Source organism: Rhamphochromis longiceps, linkage group LG14 (genome assembly GCF_057381845.1).
Source record: "Rhamphochromis longiceps isolate RC_006_pf linkage group LG14, R_longiceps_female_GT1.1, whole genome shotgun sequence".
Classification (NCBI taxonomy): Eukaryota; Metazoa; Chordata; class Actinopteri; order Cichliformes; family Cichlidae; genus Rhamphochromis; species Rhamphochromis longiceps.
In genome coordinates, this window is record NC_140570.1 from 37,606,112 (window position 1) to 37,633,394 (window position 27,283).

The following is a 27,283-nucleotide window of genomic DNA, read 5'->3' on the forward strand; positions in this document are numbered from 1 at the left end:
TGGATTTAAGATCTTTTCAGGAATTTTAATGAACCTGAATCTCTTTGTTCCCCTCATGAAGGGCTGCATTTAGGATTTTCTGTTAGAGCCGGGATCATTATCGAAATGGTGCAACCAGCATCTCAGATACTCCTCTGCAACCTTTCAACGCCAAGTTAGAACTTGTTTTTGGGTCTGCTGCTCTTTAGTGTCTATTTATTCTAAACGGAAATAAATCCTGGGATAATCCAGAGTCCTTAAGGTGGAAAACTGTTCTGTGTTTTATTACAACATTTTAAAAAAATCAATCAGTGTGTTTGTTTTTTGTTCCTTTGTCATTCAGCCTATAAGAGGAAGGAGCGCCCAGAGATCTCTCTGCCGTCAGACTTCGAACACACCATCCATGTCGGCTTTGATGCTGTTACCGGGGAGTTCACTGTAAGTGTGTGTGTGTTTGTGTGTGTGTCTGTGTCTCCTCTCCTGTGTATACAAAGAAAATTATCAGATTCAACCACAGTGTGTTTTGTGGTATTTGGTATTTATTTCTGTTTACAGACTTTAATTGAACCCATGCTCATTGTGTGTGTGTGTGTGTGTGTGTGTGTGTGTGTGTGTGTGTGTGTGTGTGTGTGTGTATGAAACAGCTCCTAACAGACACAAATGCTTGGCAAATGAACCTTTTTAAATAATCACTTTAGACAAAGACGCCTTGTTTCACTGACTCACTCGGTCCGCCTGACCAACTTCTTTTAGCTGGGAGTTAACTGTGTGTGTGTGTGTCTGTGTGTGTGTGGTTTCCAGGTTTCCACACATCTACATGCAGATGAACATTCCTGCTCAAATTGATGTAATCTAAATATAATTTAGACAGTAAATACACGAATGAATGGATGGGTGGGTGGATATGAGACATGATGGAACAGGAAGTGGAAGAGTGTGTGCAATGGATTGATTCTTACAGATGAGTAGAGAAAGAGACAGAAAACACGGAGATGTGACCCAGATCTGTGGCTGAAGTACAAATATGATAAGACTTCCTTGCTAGGATTCGAAGAAGTGTGTGTGTGTGTGTGTGTGTGTGTGTGTGTGTGTGTGTGTGTGTGTGTGTGTGTGTGTGCGTGCGTGCGTGTGTGCGTGTGTGTGTGTGTGTGTGTGTGTGTGTGTTCCTTACTGTAGTCATCGACTGTATGTAAAAGCAGGACATCACTCGATGGTTTCTACTTCACATTTTGAAGCCTCAGCTTTGGTATACTGGCTGCGATACGTTATCAGCTAATGCTAAGTTTAGCTTAAGCTGCATTCATATCCACAACGCTGCTGTAAAATTGCTGAATGACCTTGAATCTTTCAGCCTGTTTAGGGAACACTCTCGTGCAGTGGGCCGTGTTTTTCACATTAGTTGGTGTTTCACAGAGATACAAACTTATAATGGCAGCAGATGTTCTGTGAGCAGCAAATCCAGTTTAATGCTAAAACTCTGAGAATAACAAGGGTTTCAGTATTTCACTGTTAGCGTCATTTTTCATACACAGAGTTTGCTCTTTGCTGTGTTATTTGTGTTGTTAATGTTGCCATTAACAAAGGTAAACTACAATAATACAGTTCACATAGAAATAAATGAATAAAATATTGATATTTTTTATCTGTGTGTGTGCAGGGGATGCCGGAGCAGTGGGCTCGGCTTCTGCAGACATCCAACATCACCAAGCTGGAGCAGAAGAAGAACCCTCAGGCCGTCCTCGATGTTTTAAAGTTCTACGACTCGAAAGAAACGACCAACAGCCAGAAGTACATGAGCTTCACTGGTAAGACCCACCCCCCCGCTGTGCTCCCATCGCCTACGTGCATTCACAATAACGTTCAGTTCACATTAAACAAAGTTCAAACAATGAGCCTCAGAGCCTAAAAGCTCAATCTGCTCTGAACACTCAACTTTGTGTTTGTGTTGTGTTTCCTTCAGATAAAACTGCTGACGCCTTCAGCTCCTCCACCACAACGGTGAGACCTCTTCAGTCACAGCGTTATTCTCTCACACAGCCACATACAGGCAGCACTGTGAGGAAGGCTTCCTCTCATTATTAGCTGCGTCTGCATGTTTTCCATCAGTTTAGCTGTTACCTAAGCCAACAGGTCATTTTCTGAAACTGCCTTTTACACCCTGCTATTTAAAATGAATTCAAAAATTGATTCTACTTCACTCATTTTTACACTTTACACAGTTTCATGTTGGATTTTATTCATATTTTATTTAGCTGTGTTTGAGCCGGCTGTGGGAGAGTTGAAGATGTTAACTGGGAGGTTCATGATTAAAATTAGGACAAAATTAGTGAGGCTGAGCTGGTTTGGGTGTGTACAGAGGGTTAAACTGGGATAAACTGGACAAAGGATGACGAGGATGGAGCTGCCAGGCAGGAGGAAACGAGGAAGAGGTTTGTGGATGTAGTGAAGGAGGTTGGTGTGATAGAGGAGGATGCGGGACCAGGCAGATGAGCCGCTGTGGCGCCCCCTACAGGAAGCAGGCAAATGTATTTTTCAGTTATTTTTCTTGTATATATTCCGGTTTTTACATATTTTATTTAGATTTTTGTTTAGAAAGTTATTGATTTCATCTTATTTAACTAAGTGCTTTTCTTTTGAGCAGTTTTTGATTGTAATATATTTTACTGAGCTAGTCTACTTTACTTTTTTCTTGTTAGATAATAGTATAAACGAATAAATGCTTTTTTCTGAGCATCTTATGGCACAGGTGTCCTTCCTGGTTTCAAATACAGAGCCAGCGTTATTGCTGGACGACAGACTCGAGCTTTAAGCTGAGAAATTCTTGTTGAATGAATGAGGATGTTTTGTTTTTGTCGCAGTGTGTGTGTGTTTTCTGAAAGACACATTTAAACCCAATTGTAAAGGTGAGAATAAGAGACAGAGGGAGGAGGATGATGGCACTCCTCTTCCTCCCGCTCTCTCTCTCTCCCTCTCTCTGCATTGTGAATCAGCATCTTTTCCTCCTTTCACCGTTTCCCTGTCTCTGCAGCTTGGCCACCAGCCGAGCGTCAGACTATCAGCGAGAGACAGAGAGGAAGAGAGGGATAGAAAGGTAGGATGTGTGGCATGTAGTGGCATCAGAAGCCAGATGTGACCTGAGCTTTCAGACAGCAGTGATGATGAGAGGAGGGAAAACAGGGTGGAAAGACAGAGCGGGAGGCTGAAATCAGAGAAGAAGGAGGAGAGCTAAAGACGGGCCGGAGGACTCCTCTGTATGATGAGACAGTGAAGCAGTAGAGGAAGTGGCAGGAAATTCAGGAAGCGATGATGGGTCTGGTATCGTTTGTGGCTCATGTGACCATGATGTCACTGAGGCTCCGCCCTCTCTCTCCCTGTGACATCACGCAGAGCTCCAAGGCCGTGTCCGAGACACCCGCCATAGCAACCGTATCTGAGGATGAGGACGAAGACGAGGCCGAGCCCCCGCCGGTGATCGCCCCCCGACCGGAGCACACCAAATCAGTAAGAACACAAACGCTGTCGCCTTTCTGCCACTGCACATACGAGCTTAACACACACACACGTCAGGTATTCATATCTTATGGGGACATCTCATTGACATAATGTTTTCTCTAGCTGCTTACCGCAACCCTAACCATCAAAAACGAATGTTAAACCCTAACCCTTACCCTAAACCTAACCATAACCCAATTGTAACCCTGACACTAAAACCACATTTTGAGTCTCAAAAATGCCTTCAAACCCATGGGGACCTGGATTTTGTTGGTCCACACAACTATAGTAAACTTCCAATTTTTGGCATCAAAGACAATGACAGATTTTTACTGTCACTGTTGTTGTCAGGCAACATTGTTTCATCTCATCCTACACACCTACACACACACACACACACACACACACACACACACACACACACACACATTGTTGCTTCTCACTCAGACAGTTTGCGGTTGAGAGGCTGTTTCCACGGCGCCACTGCAGTTTCCTCGGTGATGAGTCTCATGCACCTGACTCTCACCATCTCTCTCTCTCTCTCTCTCACACACACACACACACACACACACACACACACACACACACACACACACACACACACACACACACACACTGCTGTGTTGTGTGTTTGCCTCAGTTAAACTCATTACTTTTACTTTAGATTCACTCTCCAGTGTTTTTATGGCTTACAGAAAATCAGCCTTTATTTAAACTGTGTCTCACTGATGTCCACGTCCATGTTCCAGAGGCCTGTGGACAAAAAGAGATGAACAGATAACAAAAGCTGTTTTAATGTCTTTCAGCTTCGTCTTTAAACGTCTATTTGGCACCACAGATAAAAACAGGAGTGACTTTTTTCATCTTTCAGATTTACACTCGCTCAGTGATCGAGCCCCTCCCTCCTCCTCCCACGAAAGATGCTGCGACCTCACCCATCTCTCCACCGACCGCCGCGGCCGCCGCCGTCACCCCCGCCCAACCTGCAGAAGCAGCTCCCAGCAGCCCTCCCAGTGCTAGCCCCGCCCCTGGTCCTTCCTTGCCCCACCCACAGGACAAAGCCAGGAAGAAGAAGATGTCTGACGAGGAGATCCTGGAGAAGCTACGTAAGGCTCATTCAGACACTCGGAGCACGCTAACACGACAAATCTGACCCCGGTAACGGTTACTGTGCTGAGGTGGAGATTCAGCCCTGACTGACGGAGCTGTGCTGAGATTTGGGCAACAGCTGTAACTCCACACAGTAATGGCTGTGAGGGCTCATGGCTCACACCTGCTAGCAAAGTTATTTTTATTGATTATTTTTAGATTTGAATTTTCTGTTCAGTCTGGTTTCAGTTAGTTTCCAGAGTGAGATTTCATTTCAGTTTAGTTGAAAACTCTTTAGTTTTGATGAGTTTGAAAACAGAAAAGCTTTAAAAACACAGCCCACAGATAAACGTGGTGACAGCGAGTGAGCCTGCGAGCCTCTTCAGCTGCGTCCTGTTGTTTGGACTCGGCATAAGCTCCGTGTCGGTGTCACCCGCCTAGCTTTGAGGTGGCGTCAAAGATTTTGTATAAAAGAGCAGCATGCTGTTTCTGTAGCGCTTTAAAGTTGTGCCGGCAGCGCTGGATTGTTGTTTCTGGACTCAGTTTGTTGTCCCTTCGTGCTGTGAGTTAGACATAACTGTCGTTCCCTAAAAAGTTTGCTCAGACATTTATCTCCAGCACAAACTGAGGTTCAGCAATTTGTAGAAATTAATATAAAAAAGGTCATTTTCTTCATCCCGCCGTCGTACAGATGAAGAACAGAAGCTCAGACTCAAAGTGGCTGCTGAGCTTTGTCTGATCATGCTTAAAGGCATTAAGGCACTGCAGAATAATCACACGTGGTAAAATATCTGGATCGTAACTTTCAGGAATGTTGACCGGCTCAGCTGCCATTAACAGGCTTTGTCACCTTCATTAAAAGCCTCAAATATGTTTAATGTGTGTGCAGGTCGCTGACCTCTGACAGAGACAGATTACCACTCGGACAAAGGGGCAGATCCCCAGAGAGCTGGAGTCAGGCAGAGAGCCTTTTAGTGTTCTTTAATGTGTACATTAAAAAATGTTTCTACATTATGAAAATGTAGAAACATTTTTTAAATGGTTTGAATGCTTTAGAAATAAGCTGATTGAATGAAATCATAATGACGTAGGCTGCAGGTCGACAGGGAGGAAGCATAAAGAGAGAAAAGCTGCCACAGTCCTGGATGCTAATGCTGCTAGCCAGAGGTCACAGGGCGATGAGCGATGGTGACGGAGCAGCAGTGCGAGGGAAGGTCACTGCACCCTCTGATATCTGCTGTGGAGGAAAAAGGTTCCTGGTTACGGATTCACATTCAGCATTTTCCAAACAAATACGGCTCAGAGTGTCTGATGCTTCCAGCCGAGGGGAGGGGTCCTTTTTAAACATGTTCAGAGTGAGCTCGCCTGAACAGCCTGAGGTGGACTTTAACAAGTTGATCAATGAAAGTCGGTGCTGTAGATCAGACGGCAGTTTTATTAAGACATAAATGTTTGTGCATACTTTACTGTATGTGTCAGATATGGAAGCTAACAGAGGAGCGGTGTGAATCTCAGGGTGAACTCTGCAGTTAGGAAGTGCAGGCTCAGTGTGCAGGTTTGAGTCTGAGGCCTGTGGTCCTGATAATCCATCCATATTCTGATGTACCTGCTGCAGAGCGCAGAGTGTCCGTGAGCTAATTTTAGCTTCTCTTAGTCGTGACAGGACATTTCATCGCTTTATCTGCACGCGCAGCTTCCCTCAGAGAGCAGGCTTCGAGTTTATTTTGGGCTCGTCTCTCTGCTGATTTCAGCAAACTGATTCTTATTTTCACGTTTAACATCATTTATGAGTACGACATCAGCGTAGCAGCATAAAAACCTCCTTTCTTCCACGTGTGTCTGTGGGCAGCTTGTTTTCTGCTTCATTTGCTCAGACTTTCCATCGCCATGAAAGATTTTGCTTTTTGCTGTGCTTGAAGGGCTGCAGTCTGTGAAGCAAAGTGAAAGAACTTATATAACATTATCACTTCTTGCTAACTAAAATATCCGCCTGCGCTCGCTCGCTGTTCCTGTGAAAAACGTTATTATGGGAAGTACAAATCTTCATATTCTGGTTCCACCGCCCCCTGCGTGACCCCACAGAGCTGTGCGGATACTAACAATAAAAGATCCCGGTCTGTTTTTTCTAGGAAGTGATCCACAGATATGAACGGATATTTGAACTTTCCTGCAGACTCGCAGATATTCTCCACTGACTCTGGCAGCTGACATGAGCCAGATGAGAGTAAGAGTCAAACACAGGAGATTTTATTCTATTTTTTACTTGATTTAAAGGTTTTTAGGTTTTTAGGGTCTGTGAGGTTTTTCTATTAAAAAGGAAGGTTAATAATAACTCACTGGTTTTTATCTCCTGAAGCTACGAGGACTCAAATATCCCAAATAAATATTCATTAAAACACATTTCATCGCCCCCCCCCTGTAACGCCTGTAAGTCTGAACATAATAATAGCATTAATCTGAAAGAAATCAGGTGATTCTGAGTCAGGTGGGAGGCACTGATTGATTTTTTTTGACCTGTGACCCTGATCGTAGGCTGCATCTGTCAGATTAAAATCTGAAACACTAAAATGATTCAGTGCACCGGTACAAAAGGAGAATTAATGGAGAAAATAAAAAGCTCTACCTAAATAAACCAGCACATTAAAGCATCTCATCTCTGCTCAGAAGTGTAGTACTTTAAATAATAATTATGTAATAATTATTATTTAAAGTGAGCACAGTTTTAAAGCTTTCTTCGCTGCAGTGAAATGTTTGAATGTTTGAATGTTTGAGTAAGAGCCTGTATATATTTCTTGAACCATGCCACGCGCCTGTCCAGATGTGCTCAGGTCTCCCTCTGCTGGTAAGACCAGGATACTGCACGTCTGTCTGCCTCTTCTGATCGACAGACCTGATATCCTCTGTCCCGCCCCCAGTTGTCCAATCCTCACGTCTGATTGGCTGTCCTATCTTTCCATCATTTCCTAAAAGAGTGACTTAAAGTTTTGTCCTGTAATTCTGAACTGCAGGCAGAGCTTCTCTTTGTTTCTGTCTCTTCCATCCTGACTTTACAGTTCTGACCTTTCTCACGTCCTGTTTTATCTCTGACCCGCCCATCGCTCGTTACTGCTCTCCACCTCTCTTCTCTCTGCTCTTCCTCCCAGTCAGCATGCTGCATCGACCTCAGTGTGATGAACGTAGAGTAGAACTAGGATGGATAGAAAGACACGCGACTCTTCTATCCATCCAAATTCAGCGATTCTGTAAATCCGCATATAAAAATATTTCAGCTCTCAGTGAGGGCCTGATTTTTATTTTTATTTATTATCATTTGTTTTCCTGCAGATCCTTAAAGCTGCTGTGATAAAAGATTTTTCTCTTCTTTCTTTGTCCTTCCTCTAACTCAGGGACGATCGTCAGTGTGGGCGACCCCAAGAAGAAATATACACGATTTGAGAAGATCGGACAGGGGTGAGTCCAAAATCTGCCATCTGTGTTCGAAACATGAATCTTAGCATGTACACAATAAATATTCATACAGTACAATCTGTACGTGATGGTGTTGAATGACTACAAACTGAACCTAAATGATGGATGTTCCCCTGTGGTTTTGGACTCCATTGGTCTTAATATTAACGCTTTGTCGGCCGCCATGTTGGATTTCTGGAGCAGGAGGTGACCATTGCTGTGTCCCAATTCCGAGGCCGCATCCTTCGGAGGCCGAATTTGAAGGCCGATTACGTTACAGCCAAGCGATGAAGGCTGTCCCAATTTGAAGACACCGACAAATGCGTCCTTCATTTCCCCAGATTTGAAGGACAGGTCGGGCGTATCCTTCGTGGTCCAACCAACCCAGAATTCATAGCGCAGCCCAGCCAATTCCAGTTCCCAACAATGGCGGCAGCTATTTAGTTTTAATATGACTCTATCTGGGTCACAAAATAAACTCTTAAGATATTTTCAGGCGAGAATGTAGCTGTGTAAACTTCAAATATCATATAATTGCAAAAGCGCTCCGACATTTTCGGAGACGTCTGTTACCCATCAGCTCGATAGCTGACCAGGGTTCAAGGCTCACTAGAGCCGGCGAGAACACCGGACTCCCGGCTTCATCGTTTTCAGACCCCTACGATCCTTCGATACTCAGGTGAAACATGATATATAAGTCACTTAGATACACACAGCTGAATAAATGCTGCTTCTGTGCTTTAAGTCACCAAACTTCATCACAGTGAGTCGCTGATGATGTGGAAACCAGGCCGGCTCCAAAACAAAAAGCAAAACAACCAAATGTTTCACTTTAAAACGTAAAACGATTATTTGCTATTTTTCCATCGTTGTTTCTCTTGTTGCACTTCAGCTTCCTTTGGTGAAACATCTGTGTCTTCATTATTTTAAAATGTCACTAAAGCAGATTCAGAAGGTATAAATGTAAAGTAATATTAACTGCCGATGGACGTTTGTGATTTAAAGACTACATTTAAAGGTCATAAAAGGCAGCAGAGGCTCAGCTGTAATGTTTGAAAGCTGCGGTTTTAACAAAGAAAAAACTTTCCTGCCGTCATAAAGAAGATAAAAAAAAAGGATTTATGACCTTTATGAGCTGATCCAGTCCTGCTGTGTGATGTTTAACTGAGGATCTCTGCTGTCTGTTTCAGGGCGTCTGGGACGGTGTACACAGCTATCGACGTCGCCACAGGACAGGAGGTACTTATTTGTCCTCAGCATGATTTTCTTCTCCTCTTCACATTTCTCCGTTCTTTCAGATACAAAGGAAATACTGACCATTATTAAAATCTTGCAAGTAGCTGCTGAGACATTTGATGTGCACAGTAAAGGTGGAAAACACGACTCAGACGTCCCACCGAAACGTCCACGTTTGGACAAGAATTGAGATAAAAGATTTCACCTCCAACTATTCGTGGCTTTACCAACATTTTATATGGAGTGTTTTCTCGCTCAGTCATAACGATATAGGGACTTACAGGATACACAGACATACATGCAGATGTTTAATGTGTAAATCAGCGCCACCTGAAGCAAACAGAAGGAAAACGAAACCACTGTGTGATGTTAATCTACACCAGGGGTGTCAAACATAAGGCCCGGGGGGCAGACAGCCCGCCAAAGACTCCAATCTGGCCCACTGAACGGAAAATGTAAAGTGGATATAAATTTTAACTTTAACCTGTAACTTTATACTTTTTACATTTTTATGACTTCCCCCCGGCCGTCCATACAACACCAAAGTAAATAAGTAATAAAAAAAAGATTCAATAATAACAAATCTGCACAGTGAGCTAATAAATGTATTATTTTAATTGTACACAATTATTGCTCCCAGCCCGAAGCAGCATTTGTTCATCATGTAGAAAAACTGAGATGCAGTGTTGAAATTATACTCATTTTTTCATTTGAGAATATCTCAGGGATTAAATGTGTAGTTAAACTTCTGTACACTGACCGAAAGACGACTTTCTCTGGTCCGGCCCACTAAGATCAAAGTGAGCTGTACGTGGCTCACAGTGTAGAATGAGTTTGACCTCCCTGATCGACACACTTTGGCTTCTTTATGGTGAACAAGCAACAAAACTGCTCTTTCTATTGTTTCATCTCTCTTAAAAACAGCCTTCCACAGTAGATCTGACAGCACTGGTGCTTGTATCTGAGGACTGGACTCCTCAAAGAGAGAAGCGAGGACGTCTCAGTCAGACTGGACACCAGCTGGTCTTTAACCTGCCAGCTCTCAAGTCTGTGTGATGTCCTGTTGTCCCAGAATACAAGTAGTCCTTTTGCTGAGGCTTAAACGCCCTGAAGTCTGAAAGGCCAGTTTAAAGGAAAACCTTGATTCGTTCCCCAGACGGAGTCTCAGACTAAACTAAACTAACAGCGTGACGAACTCAGCAGGAAGTTTGAAGAACGTGTCGATTGGTGCAGACTTTAATCAGATGAGATGAAGTGAAGAAGAGGAAGGGAGAAGTGATCATATGGAGTTTGCACTGGGATGATATAAACACCCGTTAGTGGATTTAGTCTGGCTTCATTTACCGAGACTTCCAGGTTGATTTTAACCCTCAGCTCGCTCATCTGTCGGAATAATCCTCCTCAGCTTCGCTCTCTGAGGATCAGTCTGTGTGCTCGCGTTTAAATGTCTGCCACGAGCCTTTCACTACCTTCAGATTTAAATACTTCCCCGCCTCGCGGCCTTTTCTCTGTCTGTCTGTCATCCTCTTGCATTATACCTCATACACAGACTTCTCCTTATAATAATTCTTCCCTCTCTCTATTATTTTTCTCCCTAAAGGTTGCCATCAAACAGATGAACCTGCAGCAGCAGCCGAAAAAGGAGCTGATCATCAACGAGATTCTGGTGATGAGGGAAAACAAGAACCCAAACATAGTCAACTACCTGGACAGGTGAGGCACGCCATCACGCGTCACCACGCTGAGGGAAAACGTCACGGTTTAAAATTCCAGTTTTAATCTTTTACATTGTTTCACATTTTCACAACACCTGATTTAGAGCTTTGCAACAGTTTGTGGTGTCAGTGTTAACCTCATCATTGCACTTAAGTAATTAAAAAAAATTAAAATAGAAAAAAAGAAAACACAAAACTATTATAATAGACGTGCAACTACTCCACAATAAAATGCACCTGTCAAGGGAACTTCCTGGACACCTCCAGGAGGTGTTTCCTCAGGGACAGAGCAGCTAAAGGATGAGATGTTTGCATGTCACCACATATTTAACATGTTTAAATGTTATTGGGTGGGTGTTGCCCTGTACGAGCGGAGCCTCACAGGCTGGTAAGCATGGAGCGTTTCAGGCACTTCCTGTTTCCTGTTCAGAAAGATTAAAGCTGACAGATGAGACTTTCTAGAAGCTGCAGCTGAGCTGGTGATTATTTTGTTGGGTTTTTATTTCCTGTCTTCTCTTAATGGAGTCCAGCGACCAATCAAGTGCTTTTTTACTAAAAACAAAAAACATGCATGCTTTAATTTCTGTTTTTTTAATGGAATGATGTGTTTAGCTTTTCTTGTTTTGTAAAAAGAGCCGGTGTGACTGGACCTCTGTTGTCGATGTCTGCTGGGTAACTGCTGCATGAATCACTGCAGCACATTATCTCTCTCTGTCTCACCAATGCAAAATCTGTGTAGATTTCAACAGGGGCAACGTAAACCCCCCTCATCCTCGTATGAACTACACAGATTCATCACTAACACTTTGAGTTTTCGTCTCTCTTTCATTTTTCTGTTCTTCTCCTGGATTAAAAAGTTGCTTTTTAATCATTTTTTCTTCTCTTGATAAAAGAAGTCGTTTCAGAGCCATTTTGAATGATTTACTCCGTAGTGAGCAGGGGAGGTTCCCACCGTTGAGTGCCACCCAAAAACCTGATTGTTCCTCACATGTTGATTCCTTACCTACATACTGTGTGCAAACAAATATTAACATGCGAGTTTCCTAAACGTTCCCTTTAAACGCGGAGAACAAATCAGAGGCTCCAGATGTTTCTGGACAAATGATACACAGCAGGCGTCACCACGGAAACTCCAGCTCAGCTGACAAATGTTCAGACTGAAACGACTTGAGAGGTTACCCGGTTTGGGGCTGCTGTTGCCATGGTAACCCAGTGGACATGTGTCTGTGAGCGTGGTGTCTGGTTACCGTAGTTACCTGTCTGCCTCAAGAGACAGTAAAAAAATGCGCGAGACTGGTGATAATGCTGCCATCCCCATGGAAACAACATTCTCTGTGACACTGATTTACTGTGTGTGTTTTTTAGACAGCTATCATAGAGCACTGTTGTTTTCAGTGACGAGGGAGGAGGAGAGCCCCAGGTTGGGTATTAAAGGCAGGACAGTTACATTTTACAGGGAGCCGAGCGGTTTGCGCTGTTTGAGGATTTTAGTCACGCTTCCACACAGACCATAAGGGAAACTGCAGAGAGCACAAAAGTATTTGTGAGTCGTTTCTCAGCAGTGCACACACAGAGCAACATAAATCAACTGATTTACCTTTAGCTGCGTCTCAGTGATCAGATGTGTGACGCGTTTCCTCAAAAACAAACACAGTTTAAACCTGCTGACACTGTTTGGTGCTGCTTATCAGTCCTGCTTGTTTTTGGCCTGCTGTCATTGATACAACAGTTAGAGCATTGTTACTGAACCATGCAGAGAACTTTTCACTCTCATCGATACATTGTTTGCCGTAATTTGGTAAATCTGATGCTAAAACTTGTTTTAAAGTTATCGTGTTACCAAATGAATTAAATATTAATAATTATTCCTAAAACTTTAAGTTTAATGTATCAAAGAAACTGCTGTGTTTGTGGTTACCGCCTTCCCAGATCTAAATGTCTTTGACTTTGTGCTATTAAAAATGAAAGCTGAGGACTCGACCTCAACGTTTTATAGATTAATCGATTGAAAAGAAAACAATCAAGAAAGGCGGTTATTAAAATGATTAATTTGCATCTATGCCAACAAAACTTCAACAGTGAAAAGGTTTAAGGCCAAAGTTCCAAATTACTCAAGCCAAAACAGTTTACAGATTTTCTGACATTTGCATCTTTTTCTTAGCAGAACAGCAAAAAAACAAAAAATGTTTCTTGTGTTTAACTTTTTTCATGGTTGCAGAAAAAGACGTCACAAGTTCTTAAGCTCAGTTTCCAATAAAATGTCTTAATTTCAATAGTTACCTGGTGGGTGATGAGCTCTGGGTGGTGATGGAGTACCTGGCCGGAGGCTCGCTGACTGATGTCGTAACAGAAACGTGCATGGATGAAGCCCAGATTGCTGCTGTGTGCAGAGAGGTAAAAACAGCTCTCACTCTGAGATCTCCGTGCTGTCTCTCGCGAGCTCCTAGTGACAGAAAAGCAACACATCTCTACTTCTGGGGGAAAAAAAATGTTTTCTTTTGTTTGTTTTGTTTGTTTTTCCCACAATATTTAACGTAACGAGCTCAAATTTAACCTCGAGCAAAATTCCTGAAGTGACTCTGTTCTGCTTTTCCTCATTTTATATCAGCCCGGTCTCAAAGATAAATATTATCTACTCATCAAATTGTAATTTGTTTGTGTTCATCACTAATGAATTTGCACTGGAGTTATCTTTCAACAAAATAATCAAATTATTAACTTTTCCAGTTTAACCCATCTTTTTCTATACCCAACCCAGCTGCGTTTAACTTTGAAACCTAACCAAGTTATTACTTATGAAAATGAGCATCCCAATGAAAATAATACAAATCAAGTGTAAAAAATCTAAATTGGACAACAAAATGATTTCAAACCCTCCAACCTCCCTCCTAACCTCAAATGTGGACCTTTTCAACCTTTAAAAGTAAAAAATAACAACTTTGTTTACATGTGCATGAATCGTTGTGTGAGGGGGCAGACAAATGATCATGTGACTGTTTCACAAACTGCCCTGAGATCCATGTTTCCTGTTCCTGTGATGGTGTTAAACACGGCGTAGTTCAAAAACAAAGTCTATGTTCAGGCTCCAGATAAACACTCAATTTTAGACAGTTTTTTTTATTGTTGGCTCTGTATGATGTCATGAAAGTGGATATCTCAATATGATATTCTCAGACTTCACTGCCTGTGAAGCCCCGCCCCCTGGTTTTTCAGTTTGTGAGGAGCAGCCAGTCAGAAGAGGGGGAGGAGCTTAAACAGTTTGTTTCAGTTTGAGGTTGACAACAAGGTTCGAGGTCATGCAATAAAAATATGAAGCTGGATATTTGCTCTTTCCTGTGAATCTCAGATTATCTTCAGTTACAGTGTCAGTTTCTCCATTTTATTCTGACGTGTTTCTTTTAATATATATATTTTACATGCTAAATTTATAGTTTTCTGTTTTTTCAGTGTCTCCAGGCGTTGGAGTTCCTGCACTCAAACCAGGTCATCCATCGAGACATCAAGAGCGACAACATCCTGCTGGGCATGGACGGCTCCGTCAAGCTCAGTCAGTCCACAAAATCTTACAGTCAACTCTTAACTCGCTGTTTTTGCTTTGCAGTTGTTACCGATACTGTTTTTAAATTACCCACTGCCAATTTTAAATGAACGTTTCACCACCAGGGGGCAGGTGTGGTGGGATGTTACTGGATGTGTGCTGCTTTTAGCCCGACCTTAAAACCTACATTTCCTCTAGAGGCGTTTTCTTTTCCCATCATCATCATCATCATCATCTACCGAGCACTGCTTTCCATTAATGTTTTTTCAGTTTTTCCATCGACTGACTCTGTCTGCTCTCCTGCTCTCAGCTGACTTCGGATTCTGCGCTCAGATCACTCCTGAGCAGAGTAAACGCAGCACCATGGTCGGCACGCCGTACTGGATGGCTCCGGAGGTCGTGACCCGTAAAGCTTACGGTCCCAAAGTGGACATCTGGTCTCTGGGCATCATGGCGATAGAGATGGTGGAGGGAGAGCCGCCGTACCTGAACGAGAATCCGCTCAGGGTGAGTTCTGAGGGGGAGGCTCTTTGAAAAAGGTTTGAAAAGGGGAACAAAGGCCAAGATCACTTCAGCAACTCAAAATTAGCACAACAGCTGCAGTTGTGTGTTACGGCGCACTGCTTAGTCAGAGCAGCCGCTTTCCCTACTTCACAACTGGAGGGAAATCCCTCCACTCCATGCATGACTTAAGTCCAGACGCAGATATGGATCCAGGTTAGTTTGTGATATTTTCTCGAGAACGCTGAGATGATTTTAATTTAATAGTTTGTTTTTTTTTGGTAGACAAAACTTTAGATGCCCAGTTTGCCCAGCTGTAACCACCCCAGGCTCTCTCCAGTATCTTATCAGATCCTGGAGAAGAGAGAAGAAGACACACATCCTCAGATTTATGAGAGAAAAGACTTTTGGGATCACGACTCTCTGTTTTTCAGACACATTGTATCAAAGTCTATGATTTATCTTTAAAAAGCCTCCTTACACATACAGGTGTTGGAAAATGAGGCAGATTTATCTTTCTGTGTATTCAGGTCAGCACAGTGCACGTGATCATACAGTACTCTGCAAAATGTTTAGGCGGGTGAGGAAAACTTGTGTAAACAAAGAATGCTTTCAAAAAAATCATTTATTTTCATCATTCAACAAAATGTTGACAGTCAGTTTTTGAAGGAACTCGGCTGGTAGGTTGTTCCAAACATCTTGGACAACTAACCACAGATCATCTGTGGACGCAGGCTTCCTGACATCCTTCTGTCTCTTCACGTAATCACAGACACACTCGATGATGTGCTGTGGGCTCTGTGGGGGCCGTACCATCACTTCCACTACTTCTTGTTCTTCTTTACCCTGAAGATGGTTCTTAATGACTTTGGCTGTGTGTTTGGGGTTGTTGTCCTGCTGCAGAATATATTTGTGGCCAATAAACAATCATTTATATTTTTGAGAGCATTCTTTGTTTACAGCATTTTTCCACACCTGCCTGAAACTTTTGCACAGTCCTGTATTTCTTCTGTATTTCTTAAGACACCACTGGATGGCACCAATCCTTCATTCTGTGACTCTGAGTTTGCCTCGTGGGGATGAAGACAGACATGTTGCTTGTGTGTGTTTCACGTGTTAGGCGCTGTATCTCATAGCAACCAACGGGACGCCGGAGCTGCAGAACCCGGAGAAGCTGTCGACGATATTCAGAGACTTCCTGAACCGATGTCTGGAAATGGACGTGGAGAAGAGAGGCTCGGCTAAAGAGCTGCTGCAGGTGCGTGTGTGTGTGTGTGTGTGTGTGTGTGTGTGTGTGTGTGTGTGTGTGTGTACATGTTTATATGTCTTTCTGAGGCCAGAAAATTGGCATGCTACCATACTTGTGAGAACCAACAGTCACTTGTGAGGACACACTCACCGGTCAGGGTTAGGATTAGGCATTCATTTTTGATGGTTAGAGTAAGCAGCTGGGAGAGCATTATGTCAATGAGATGTCCTCACTAAGATATGAAAACGAGTGTATTTGTTTATGTAAACATAACAAACAACAAAATCCTGGATGTTAAATGTCAAACATAAATCCAGATTCATTATCGCTCTGAATTTGTGTTGGAACGTTTTCTTTTTAGTTCCTCGCTGTTTCGATCGTTTGTGTTTATTGACAGAAAAAAGCTTTTAATGAAACTCTTTGGTTTCAGTTTCTCTGGGAGAAAAATGTACAGTTAGAGCTTAAATACAAATAAAAAAAAAATTGATAGTAAATGTAAAATGTAAGATTTAACATAATTTGCTATTAAATAAAAAAAAAAGTTCATAAATGATTTATTGAGTTGGTTTTGTGATGTTAAAGTGTGGATCTGTGCATCATTAATCTGACAGGCCGAGGAAGGAAACACTCTGATGTCTGGTTTGTGTCACTGTTCAGTGAACAGACAGCAGCGACGCTCACTCGATCTCGACATCCTTTAACCCCTAAACCTCCAAGATTGTTTCAAACATTTACCTGATAAAACATCCACAGATTTATCGAATAACAGCGACAAAGCTGAAAGGTCAACATGAGCCTTGTGTGGATCCTGGACTCTGCCAGGTTAGACTAACACAATATTTCATTATTAAAACTTCCTGAAAACAGAAAGAGCTGCACAAAGCTGACCGGATAGGTTAGAGAAGGAGTCGCAGAAAAGCACAAAGAAAGCTGGAAACGGGGGGATTCAGGGCCAGGCGGGCAGGAGCAGACAGGATCGATCCTTTGATTAACCATCCCAGCCCTCAGTGACTGAATACAGTTTGTTTCATGGAGATTAGACAGAGGACATATAACCTGTAACTTTAACACCAAACAGTCATAAACATTTAATATGCAACACCGTGAAGGGCGAAGCATTAAAACACACCGACTGAGGAATGAGAAACATTGGAAAACACAATAACTGTAACGATGAGACACGCGAGAAACTAGAACCAAAACTACCTGAAAGACAGAAAGAACACGTTAAACAGGAAATGAAACGACATCCATTAAACAGTGAGTCAGTCACACGGAGGACATCGAACTGCACTGCTGAGATTTGATGCAACAGAAATGACGCACAAAAACAAATCAGCTTTATTGGAAATTAGTAGCAACGAATGTGCCGTGATTGGCCACCTTTAAAACATCGTATCAGACCTCAGCAGAGGAGCTGCTCTGGTCTGAGTGAGACTACAGACAGTCAATAAAGGGTCAGGGACTTATATCACACTCTAAATGAGCCCTGAGGAGTTTTTACGGCGAGCATCATTCACACACCTACCTAAGCACTTTGACTAACATGCACACACACTCACTCCGGGGTTCAGTATCTCACCCAAGGACTCACACAGGAGGATCCAGACTCAAACCACCGACCTTCCCATTGGTCGACGAGCCACGGCCGCCACTTTAAACAGAGCAGCAGAAAATAGAAATATCTCAGTAAAGTACAGGTTCCACTATTTAAATTCATACTTATTTTACAGCAGCTCTAACGGAAAAGAACAAAGAAACAAAATCAGATAATCAGATAAGAAGAACGAGCAGCCTCCAGAGAATGAACAGAAATTTGACTCTTTAATCTATAAAGTAACATTTATTATTATTATTTTCCCAGTTTGTGTATGTAAAGTTAATAGAAAGTTGAGGGTTTCCTTTTGAATATCAGAGTAATATTCAGATCTGCAGTTTTGTATTTGACTGGCATTGCTTTCCTCCTTCAGGCGTCGCTTATCTCGAAGTTAGATATCTGACAGATTCATCTGTAATTTGGCATAAAACATCCATTTAGACTTGACGCTGAGCACTTCACCTCCTTCAGAGGAGGCCCGAGCCTCACAGACAGACAGTTTGAGTGGGTGTGGAGACGAGGTGGAGGTGTGAGTGAGGAGCAACGTGAGTTGTGTAACTGCGATGAGTCAGATCTCGCAGGTCTTTGTAGTGTTTCAGGAGGAGCTCTGTTGAAAATGTAATTCAATTTAATGGATCCTCTGAGTGTGTGTGTGCAGTTACAGGTCTCGTTGTCTGAAATAAAAGTTAAAAGGTTGTTTCAGGTGTGTGTGAGCGGGCATTCATATGTTTGTGGGGACCAGAAATTGGAAATTCACCAAACTTTTGGGGACTAAAAGCCTGGTCCTCACAAGTTTGAAGACATTTGAGTGAGAGAGAGACAATTAAATAAGAGGACTTCCACAGTTACTCAGGTTTGCTCATAATAAAAAGGTTCAGTTCAGTTTTATTTATATACCATCAAGTCACAACAACAGTTGCCTCGAGGTGCTTTAGACTGTAAAGTAAAGACAGATGATGACAGGGACGGTGCTGTATTTGCGTTAAAGGCATTAAACTGATTTAAAGGGACTCACTGTAGATGAAAATAGTTAGCATGCAAAAGAAACAGCTGCTGTGACTTTATGTCCGAAGCACCCGTGTCTGTATTTATACTGGACTTCATGTGCCAGTAATCTACTAGTACTGGTCTATATGGTAAGTTTGCCATTTTTGATGGTGTCAAACTTTCCCATAATGTCTCAAGATGCTCAATAGCCAAACAGCCTGTATAATTTTAGTATTTCTATTTAACAGTTTAAGAAAATGCACCATGTTTAAAATGTACGTCAGTATTAATGAATTTCCTCTGCCTGGATCTGTGATGCAGTTTGACAGCAGTGACATCAGTGACAGTCGGCACTGTGAGGAGAATGACTTTCAAAGTGTCCTGCAGGTTTCTGATAGCAGTGAATGAAGTAAAGAACAACTAAAAACAGATTTCGAGCAGGTTACTCAACATATGTAATCCCTGTTTTAGGGTTAAGTACATATGTTAATACTTACAGAACAATCAAATGGAATAAAGGGATAAGGTTGAACCAAAGAATCTGTTTTCTCTCATTGATGCTAAATGAAAGACAAAAACTCCTGAGGGCTCCTCCAGGTATCTGATTGGTCTTTAGGCAGTGATTTTGCACCCGTTGATCTCAAACACCACCTGCTCCAGAGCAGTTACAGCTGCAGCATAACTCTGCGTGGTGATGTGATCCACCTGTCCTGCTGCACGCCCAGGGTCACACCTGAACTTGTCTCGCTAAGCCTGCAGATCCTGCTCAGCGCTGCAGGCCTGTGGTGAATGTTCTGTGCAGTGAACTGAAGTCTTTCTCTGTTTCTCTCTTCCCCTCCCTCTGTCCCCTCCTCCTCCCCGCCCCTCACTTCCTCCCTCAGCATCAGTTTCTGAAGATGGCGAAGCCGCTCTCCAGTCTGACTCCTCTCATTCTGGCGGCGAAGGAGGCGGCCAAGAACAACCGCTAGCTCTCCTTTGGCTCCTCCCTTCTGTCTCTGTGTGTCTGTCATCCCTCCTGTGAAGGCGGCGATGGCTGCTGGCTGGGTTTGTCCAACCGTTTGAACGCCTTCACTCTTTCTCTCCTTCCTTGTTTTTCTGTTTTTACCTCCTCCTTCACCCCGTCACCTTTGACCCCAAGCTTGACCTCCCTTATCCCCCACCCCCAACTCCACACTCACAGGGATGGCAAAAGGTAACATCTCCTTCTTCGACACTCCACTGGACTCAGACAGGAAGGTGGGGCCTAACTGTAATGAAGTGATGTCACTTCTGGCATCATCACCCTCTCAGCCGGCATGAACAACCACAGCATGGGAGCGAGAGCCCAAAGACTGTTTTTGTTTTTTTAATGATGTTTGTTTCTAACTGTAAACACCCCGGACCACAAACAGCCAACCAGCGCCCACTGAGTGTGTGTGTGTGTCTGTGTGTTTTAACTTCCTGTGATGCATCGGCGGATACGGCCGTACCCGTTTCATCATCTTCTAAAAGTGCATTTGTTGATTTTCATTTTATTGGTTTTTTTTTTAGCGCGTGATTGTGAGTGTCACAGCGGGGGATGTTGGGTTATTACTTCTGTTGATTGTAGCGTTAAATTCTGTAGTTTCTGACACGGAGCAGACGATTTGTGGTACGTTGTCGTGTCTGCAGTGTGAGCTGTGAGTTAGAGGAGATTATTAATTATCAGGAGGAAACACTGGTGGACCCAGAGCCGTCGATGGACCCGGTTTGGACACGTTTTTCTCTGGAAGCTTTCATTTTACGCTGAGAGGAAATCATTCACAGCTGTAGGGTTCAAAATCAGGAGCAGAGTGCAGAATATGAAGTACAATCAAAAACTTCAAGGAGAAAGAAATGTAGAAATCAAAAACCTTCTTCTCAATGTCATCTGGTGCACATCTGGACAGCTGTTAGCACTGCTGCTATCCCGTTATGTCCCCTTACAGCTGTGAGGCATTACAGGTGCTGGATCTCCTCCAGTACACCAACATCTGCAGTCCTGTTAGCCTCACATGAAGGTTTTATCATCTCAAGATGTGAACCCTGGCTTTAAATATTCATATAGATATGATTGCACGACTGTAAAGGTCAGTCGACCTCTCAGTGTCTGAACCCAAACTTGAGGGTCCCACATGTAAGTGAGGCCTCGGTCACACAGGCCTAGAGACTGACTGGCGACCAACAGTCGCTAGGGAAACATTAGCATTGAGGAACCGACGAGTGCTTGCAGTGATCATTAGATAAAATTCATCACAAACAGCTACACGAGCTGCACTGAAAGCCTTCATGCGACGGCACTGGTCCATGATTCGTGTGGAAGCTGCAGACTTACCAGCAAACACTCGCTGTCTCGCTAAAACTGCATACTCGCTGGAAGCGAACCTACGAGTCTCCGGGTGTCTCAGTAACCCTCTAACATATTCACTACCAGGCCAAATGCCGATCGCAGGTATTCTTTGGTCTCAAGTTTATATTTGGGTCCCGCCATCTTCCCATTGGTTGAAGTCCTGAAATGTTATCCACCGCTTACGTCATGTCGCTGCAAATCGCTTCCAGTGTGCAGATAGCATTAGGGGTAGTGAAGCTGTGAAGAACGATGGTTTTGCGTCACTCAGGGCCCTAGCAGACCTGCAGAAAATAAAACTCCTTTATGGTTTATAGAGCAATAAGACGGATTTAGAAGTCACATGAATCGACAGCAAAAAAGAGAAAAGGAAGCTCCTGCAACAGCTGCTCATAAGAATCCACATTTCTTATTGACACTGCTCAGGAAACAACGAGCTGCAGATGCTGGCTGAGATCAGGGGTGAGGATTGGTCGGTAGATGACCGTTTTGCACATGCTGATCTCTGAGCTCTGCGTAAGTTTCTGTGAGCTTCCTAACTGATCACTCAGAGTTAAACCTGAAGTTATCTTGTCAGCTCTAATCCTGCTTCGACCTCTGTGCTGTTGACATCCTGTACGAGAGGAAAATCAAACTCTGTGTTTATCCATCACCAAACATGAGAAGTGGCTCCATCTGCGGCTCTGGGGCTTCGGTCTGCGGGCTCGACGCTCAGGCTGAGGGAGAGAATGTGCATGTGAACAAACTTTTTTTATACGGTACGTTAAAGATAGAGAGAAACAAAATAATGAGTTGTGGCGATGCTGAAACGTGCAGTCATGAAGGACACCTGTGTACGATACGGGAGATCATATCTTAATCCTATTTTTTAGAAGCGAGATGGTACGATGTCGTTTTCGTCCTGCCTGGACAACTGCGCGATACGAGGTGTATATTTTACAAGATGACAAAAAAATGACAGCAACAATCTGTTTTTGCCTTTGTTTACAAACTCACTGTTTTTATTTGATTGTTTTTAGCTGATCGACCATAGAAAATTAGTTGTTTTTGATTCAGATGTGAATATTTGAGTAAGTGTTTTGGAACAAAATTTTTTCTTGTTAGCAAAAAAAATTAAAAACAAAGGAGAAACTCCTGTTTCAGGTTCAGATCCTGCAAGAGCCAAAGCATCCATCAGCAGCCACGACTGTTTGCTCACACAATGAACACTTGCAATGTAAATACGCAGCAGACGTTTCCAAAACATTTATTCAAAACCGTCTCTATGATTTCATTGTTTTTATGTACTGTTAATGTACCTCTGGCCTTAAACTGTTTCAAAGATGCAGGACTGCTTTTCTATCAGAGTGACGGCAACGATCCACGGCAACATTTGAGGGATGCAGCTTGCTGTAATCTGCTGATTCTTCTCTTTGTTTTTCAGTTAATCCGTAAATTTCTCAAATATTGAAAAAGGTGAAAGCATGTTTTTCACGCTTACCCAGTTTGACATCTGTAGAAGTTTGCTATGTAACAAAAAAAGTCCAAAAGCAGCAGCGATTGATTTTCTCTAAAAAAGGTGACGATACAGTCGTCACGGAGGATATGTTTCCTAACCTGTACGCTCAGAGGTTGTGATTTTTGACTTCAATCTTTTTTTATCTAAACTTTAGTGATCAGAGGACAAGAAAACATCCTTACTAACTAGCACATATCAAAAAATACTGACATTTCCTGTCTCCAAAATATGTAACGCTGAACCTGTGATGGGTTGAATCTCTCACACGGTTAATCGATTACCAAAATAGTTGCAGGTTATTTTCTGATAGTTGCAGCATTGGCAGATGTATTAACATAGCATTCAGGGGTTTTCCTGGCTTAAAGTGAGCCTTTGTGGGACGATTAAGCACGTAAACATGACTGATCTGTAAATCGTGACGGCAAAGAATCCCGTCTCCTGTTCTTTTTGGCCATGTGATAAACAAAAGTGTTTTTTAAGCTTGAAAACATGAAACCCTTTCACAAAGAATCACAGTCCTAGTGGAAGACCAACCCTTTAACGTGGATGATAAACTCATGTTAATGATCTTTTTGAGGGCACAGATTTGGACAGTGGCTGCTGAAGTGTCATTAAGCAAGGCACCGAAGTAAACATCCAAAGCCTGTGTGAAGTGTGTTAACCACCACCGTGTATCTTTGTGTCCTGGTCTGAACCCCACCGCTGAGCTGAGCTGTTCTGTGGTTACTCTGAAGCAAAAGTGTGTTTTAAAGTGGACCTATATATATATATATATATATATATATGCTCACTTCAACTGCTGCAGCTTGATTCACAGTTCAGAATAATCCTTTTTTTTATGTCATACTGGGCCTCGGTGCAGCCCCTCACCCCTCGCTTTAAAGGTTCGTTTTGTAAAACTTTGTGACTGGCAAGTTGAAAACCTGTCAAAATGAACAAACTGTCAATAACATTTAGGGTGTGATGTCAAGGACAGGTGTGTGTTGTGCTGCAGTGATATCAATTTAAGGTTAAATAGGGCCGTGCTGCAGGCTTATGCAATACCACTTTGAACCACAAGATGGTGCAGCATGAAACATTTAAATCTAATTCAAGCTGCTTTTAGCTCAGCATTTGTTCAAAATTCATGTTATTGTCATATTTATGTGTACCAACTAAAAGAGAATATAGGTGTAGAAACATTAGATTAGTTAAAAGTCAGCTGTTGGGGATTCACACCCATACTAAAACGAGTTTGGAAAATGCTGCCACCTTGTGGTGAAAGTTTTTGTTAATTTTTTTTAGGGTTTTTACAAAAGTACCTTTAAAGGTCACCCTCCCTTTGAGCTAACTTTCCTCTGCCTCTCACAGAAGGAAAAAACGTCTTTTGTGTCTGAGACAACCATATTAGGAACATCCACTCTCTATGATGTCATCCAGAGCCAAGAGTAAAAAAAGAAATACTGTCTGAAACTGAGCGTTTAAAACAGTCCTGAGCTTTAAACTGAAATAAAACAGTACAGGAAATAACAGAATGAAAATCAATAAATAAAAGGAACAAAAGCTTATTTTGAAGCTGCTACCTAAATGAATCGGAGGAGAGATTTAGTTAGAGCTAAAAACTGTGTGTACAGAGTAAGTAAAATGAGGATATGCATAATAGGTCCACTTTAACTCCAGTAAAACAGAAAATGTTAAACGTCTCTACCTGTGCTGTCTGCGGGTGTACAAACACAGAATATGTGCTTGAAGTGATCCTTTAAATCTCAGTAAAATGTTTCATTACCTTTTTTAATGTTTTTCTGGTTGGTGGTCCTCATCTGTGACGTCATTACTTTGACGTACTTTGGTAAAATTCTTCATTTTACTGTAGGAGGTGACTCTGTCCTCGCAGCAGTTCAGAGGGGCGGGTTCAGACTTGGTACAGTCCAAATGAAGGTCAAATGAAGTCTTTGCTCCCCGCTGTATCAGAGCCATAATTTATCTGTTTCTCAGTCATTTTGGATTTTTTTGAAACAACTCTAAAAAAAAAAATAAAAACTACAAAAACTGAAAACCTGGTCTGTTTTTTTTTAAGCTGCTGCATGTACTGACCTGTTGTTTACACAATGTTGAGGCACAACCAGAGACTGTAGGGGGCGCTAGAACAAACGTATATTTTGTATTTGTAGAGCTGTATTTATTGGCAGAACAATAATAACAGCTCTATTTTTAAGTATTTAAAGGTTTCAATTGTAGCATTGTAAGGTGAGACTCCACACCACTGCATTTTGATCTCAGCTATAATGTGAGGTCACAAGGTCACTGACAGACTGCTGATTATCAGGAAAACAGATTCCATGCTAAAACAAAACTCAGCCCTCGTCGGAGATGTGATGCTGGTGACCTGGTGGATGTAGAGAGGTTAAACCAGTATTTCCCAACCACCGTGCCGTGGTACATAGGTGTGTCATGAGAAATGGTCAGGTGTTCCTTGGGAGATTATCTGGTTCCACCTGATTGGTACTCTGAGCGATTGGCAGAGTAACGGGCAGAACAATTATATCCTTTTACAACTACCTGCTCTAATTAAAGGGGTTGCCAACTGCCAGTAAAACAGAAGAAGACGAAGAAGAAATTACATTAATTAATGGTTAATTAATAGTCATGGTGTGAGACAACGCATTGCATAATAGCAATAGATAAATATTTGAAAAGAAAGTAGTCAATCCGACCTGGGGCCTGGAGAAAGTTCCGACCCAGATGAAGGCCCTGGCATGAGTAGTGGTCTGTCACGACTGGGGCAAAAGAGGACTCAAAGGCAGCACTTACTAAGATGTGGTTTATTGTAAATGCAGAACACAAAGTGGGGATAGAAAAACAGAACTAAGGATAAACTAAAGTGGGAAAACTAAACTATAGAACGACAAACCTGAACACGGGGGGAGGACGACAGAGAGAGCACACAGTAGATTCACAAAGAGTTTCCAGGAGATCACAGAGGATGAATACAGACGACACGACGAGGAACAGTGGCAGACACACACTAATATACACAGTGGGACACTGGGAAATCACACACAGGTGGGAGACACAGCTGGACCTGATTAACCTGATGAGACAGGGGAACACTAACACCAGGGACCAACAGAGGGAGCAGAAACCCAGCATCCAAAACCCCAAAACACAAACCATCCCAAAACAGCCCACAAATAATAATAACAACAACAACAATAAATACACCAAACACAAAATCACTGAGTCACGGACTCAGGACCATGACATGGTCAGAAGAAAGCAAATAAGGTATACAGGGGACAAACTGAGCCATTTCTGCTATACCTGGTGTACAGGGAAAACTTATCAATATGATTTTTGTGACATTTTTGTTGGTGTGCCGTGTGATTTTTCTAATGTGAAATATGTGCCGTGGCTCCAAAAGGTTGGGAAACACAGGGTTAAACTATACTTCTGATATCCAGTGAGTCTGTCCTAAATGTTTCACTGGCAGATTGGTGGTGCTTTAACTGGAAAAACTGGCTTTACTGTAAGGAAAAACCACAGCACGAGTGTTTGATTTCACATCACCAGTGCTGTATAGAAAACTCAAATGTGGGAATTATTTGTAAAAGGTAATTTTAACATTTAATGCTGACCTCGTATTATGTCCTGTAGATGATGATGTTCACAGATACATTCTGAAACTGGTCCACAATTTTTAAATCCAGTTTTATGCAGATTGGTGAAGCTGTACTCATCTAGAGAGCGCAGGCGGGGTGGAGTGGGTGGAGATGAGCATCAGGGGTGTTTTGGGATAAAGGACAGGAGCAAGCGTGAAAGAGAAGGCTTGCATGATAGTAGTGAGACCTGCTGTGGTTCAGGTGGTGGCACTGTCAAAAACAGAGGAAGTGAAGCTGGAGGAGGTGGGACAAGATTAGAAATGAGTCCATCAGAGGGACAGCTCAGCAGTTTGGAGACCAAGTTAGAGGCGAGGCTGAGAGAGTTTGAACATGTGCAGAGGAGGGATAGAGCATATACTGGGCAAAGGATGTTGAATATGGAGCTGCCAGGCAGGAGGAGAAGATTTAGTGACGTAGGGACAGAGTAATAACCTCTGCCTGCCTATACTTCTGAAAAACTGCCTCTCTAAGATGCTCTTGGGTTTTGGAGATCAGCAAATCCTTCCTTTTATTTTCATTTTCTATAGTTTCTGTCTGTCCGCCCCGAGAGTCGACATTTTTCATCTCTGACTAAACTTTAATTAAATCTATTTTAATTGCATCAACTTTTCTTTATTATTAAAACAATTTAGTGGCAGTTATAACTGGTGCACTGCAGGCAGGAGCTGCTGATCGCTCTGCACACTTTCATGAGTGCCAGTTTGCACCACCTTGCTGAAGCCATATCATGTAACATCATAATTCCTGTTTACAAGAAAAACTATTTGGAAAACCTCCAAAAACACAACGCCACCATGCAGCAGCGCACAGTGTGAGGCTTGAGTCTCACTGTTAAATAATAAGGATTTTTTATTTATAACATTATTTCCTAATACCTCCAATACCTCTAAAGCCGCTCCGTGTCTCAATTATGCAAAATGCGGTTCTTTGGCGGAGCCTGGAGCAGAAATGAGCTTAAATCTGTCTCGCTGTG

At 42.5% G+C, this 27,283-nt stretch overlaps 1 protein-coding gene across 5 annotated transcripts in view; it reads left to right on the plus strand.

Annotated features, from left to right (window-relative positions):
• Positions 1-24,707, plus strand: part of pak1 (p21 protein (Cdc42/Rac)-activated kinase 1) — a 79,993-nt gene extending 55,286 nt beyond the window's left edge. For 4 of the 5 annotated variants that reach the window (XM_085380850.1, XM_085380849.1, XM_085380852.1 and 1 more), the window contains 14 exons: positions 323-417; positions 1,637-1,784; positions 1,940-1,977; positions 3,008-3,070; positions 3,367-3,480; positions 4,343-4,577; positions 7,947-8,010; positions 9,198-9,246; positions 10,844-10,956; positions 13,235-13,352; positions 14,406-14,505; positions 14,807-15,003; positions 16,118-16,255; positions 19,712-24,707. In XM_085380850.1, the coding sequence (XP_085236976.1) occupies positions 323-417; positions 1,637-1,784; positions 1,940-1,977; positions 3,008-3,070; positions 3,367-3,480; positions 4,343-4,577; positions 7,947-8,010; positions 9,198-9,246; positions 10,844-10,956; positions 13,235-13,352; positions 14,406-14,505; positions 14,807-15,003; positions 16,118-16,255; positions 19,712-19,798 (1,559 nt within the window). In that variant the 3' untranslated portion in view covers positions 19,799-24,707. The remainder of the gene's footprint in view (positions 1-322; positions 418-1,636; positions 1,785-1,939; positions 1,978-3,007; positions 3,071-3,366; positions 3,481-4,342; positions 4,578-7,946; positions 8,011-9,197; positions 9,247-10,843; positions 10,957-13,234; positions 13,353-14,405; positions 14,506-14,806; positions 15,004-16,117; positions 16,256-19,711) is intronic. The other variant, XM_085380853.1, reaches the window with a different exon arrangement.
• The last annotated feature ends 2,576 nt before the right edge of the window (positions 24,708-27,283 follow it).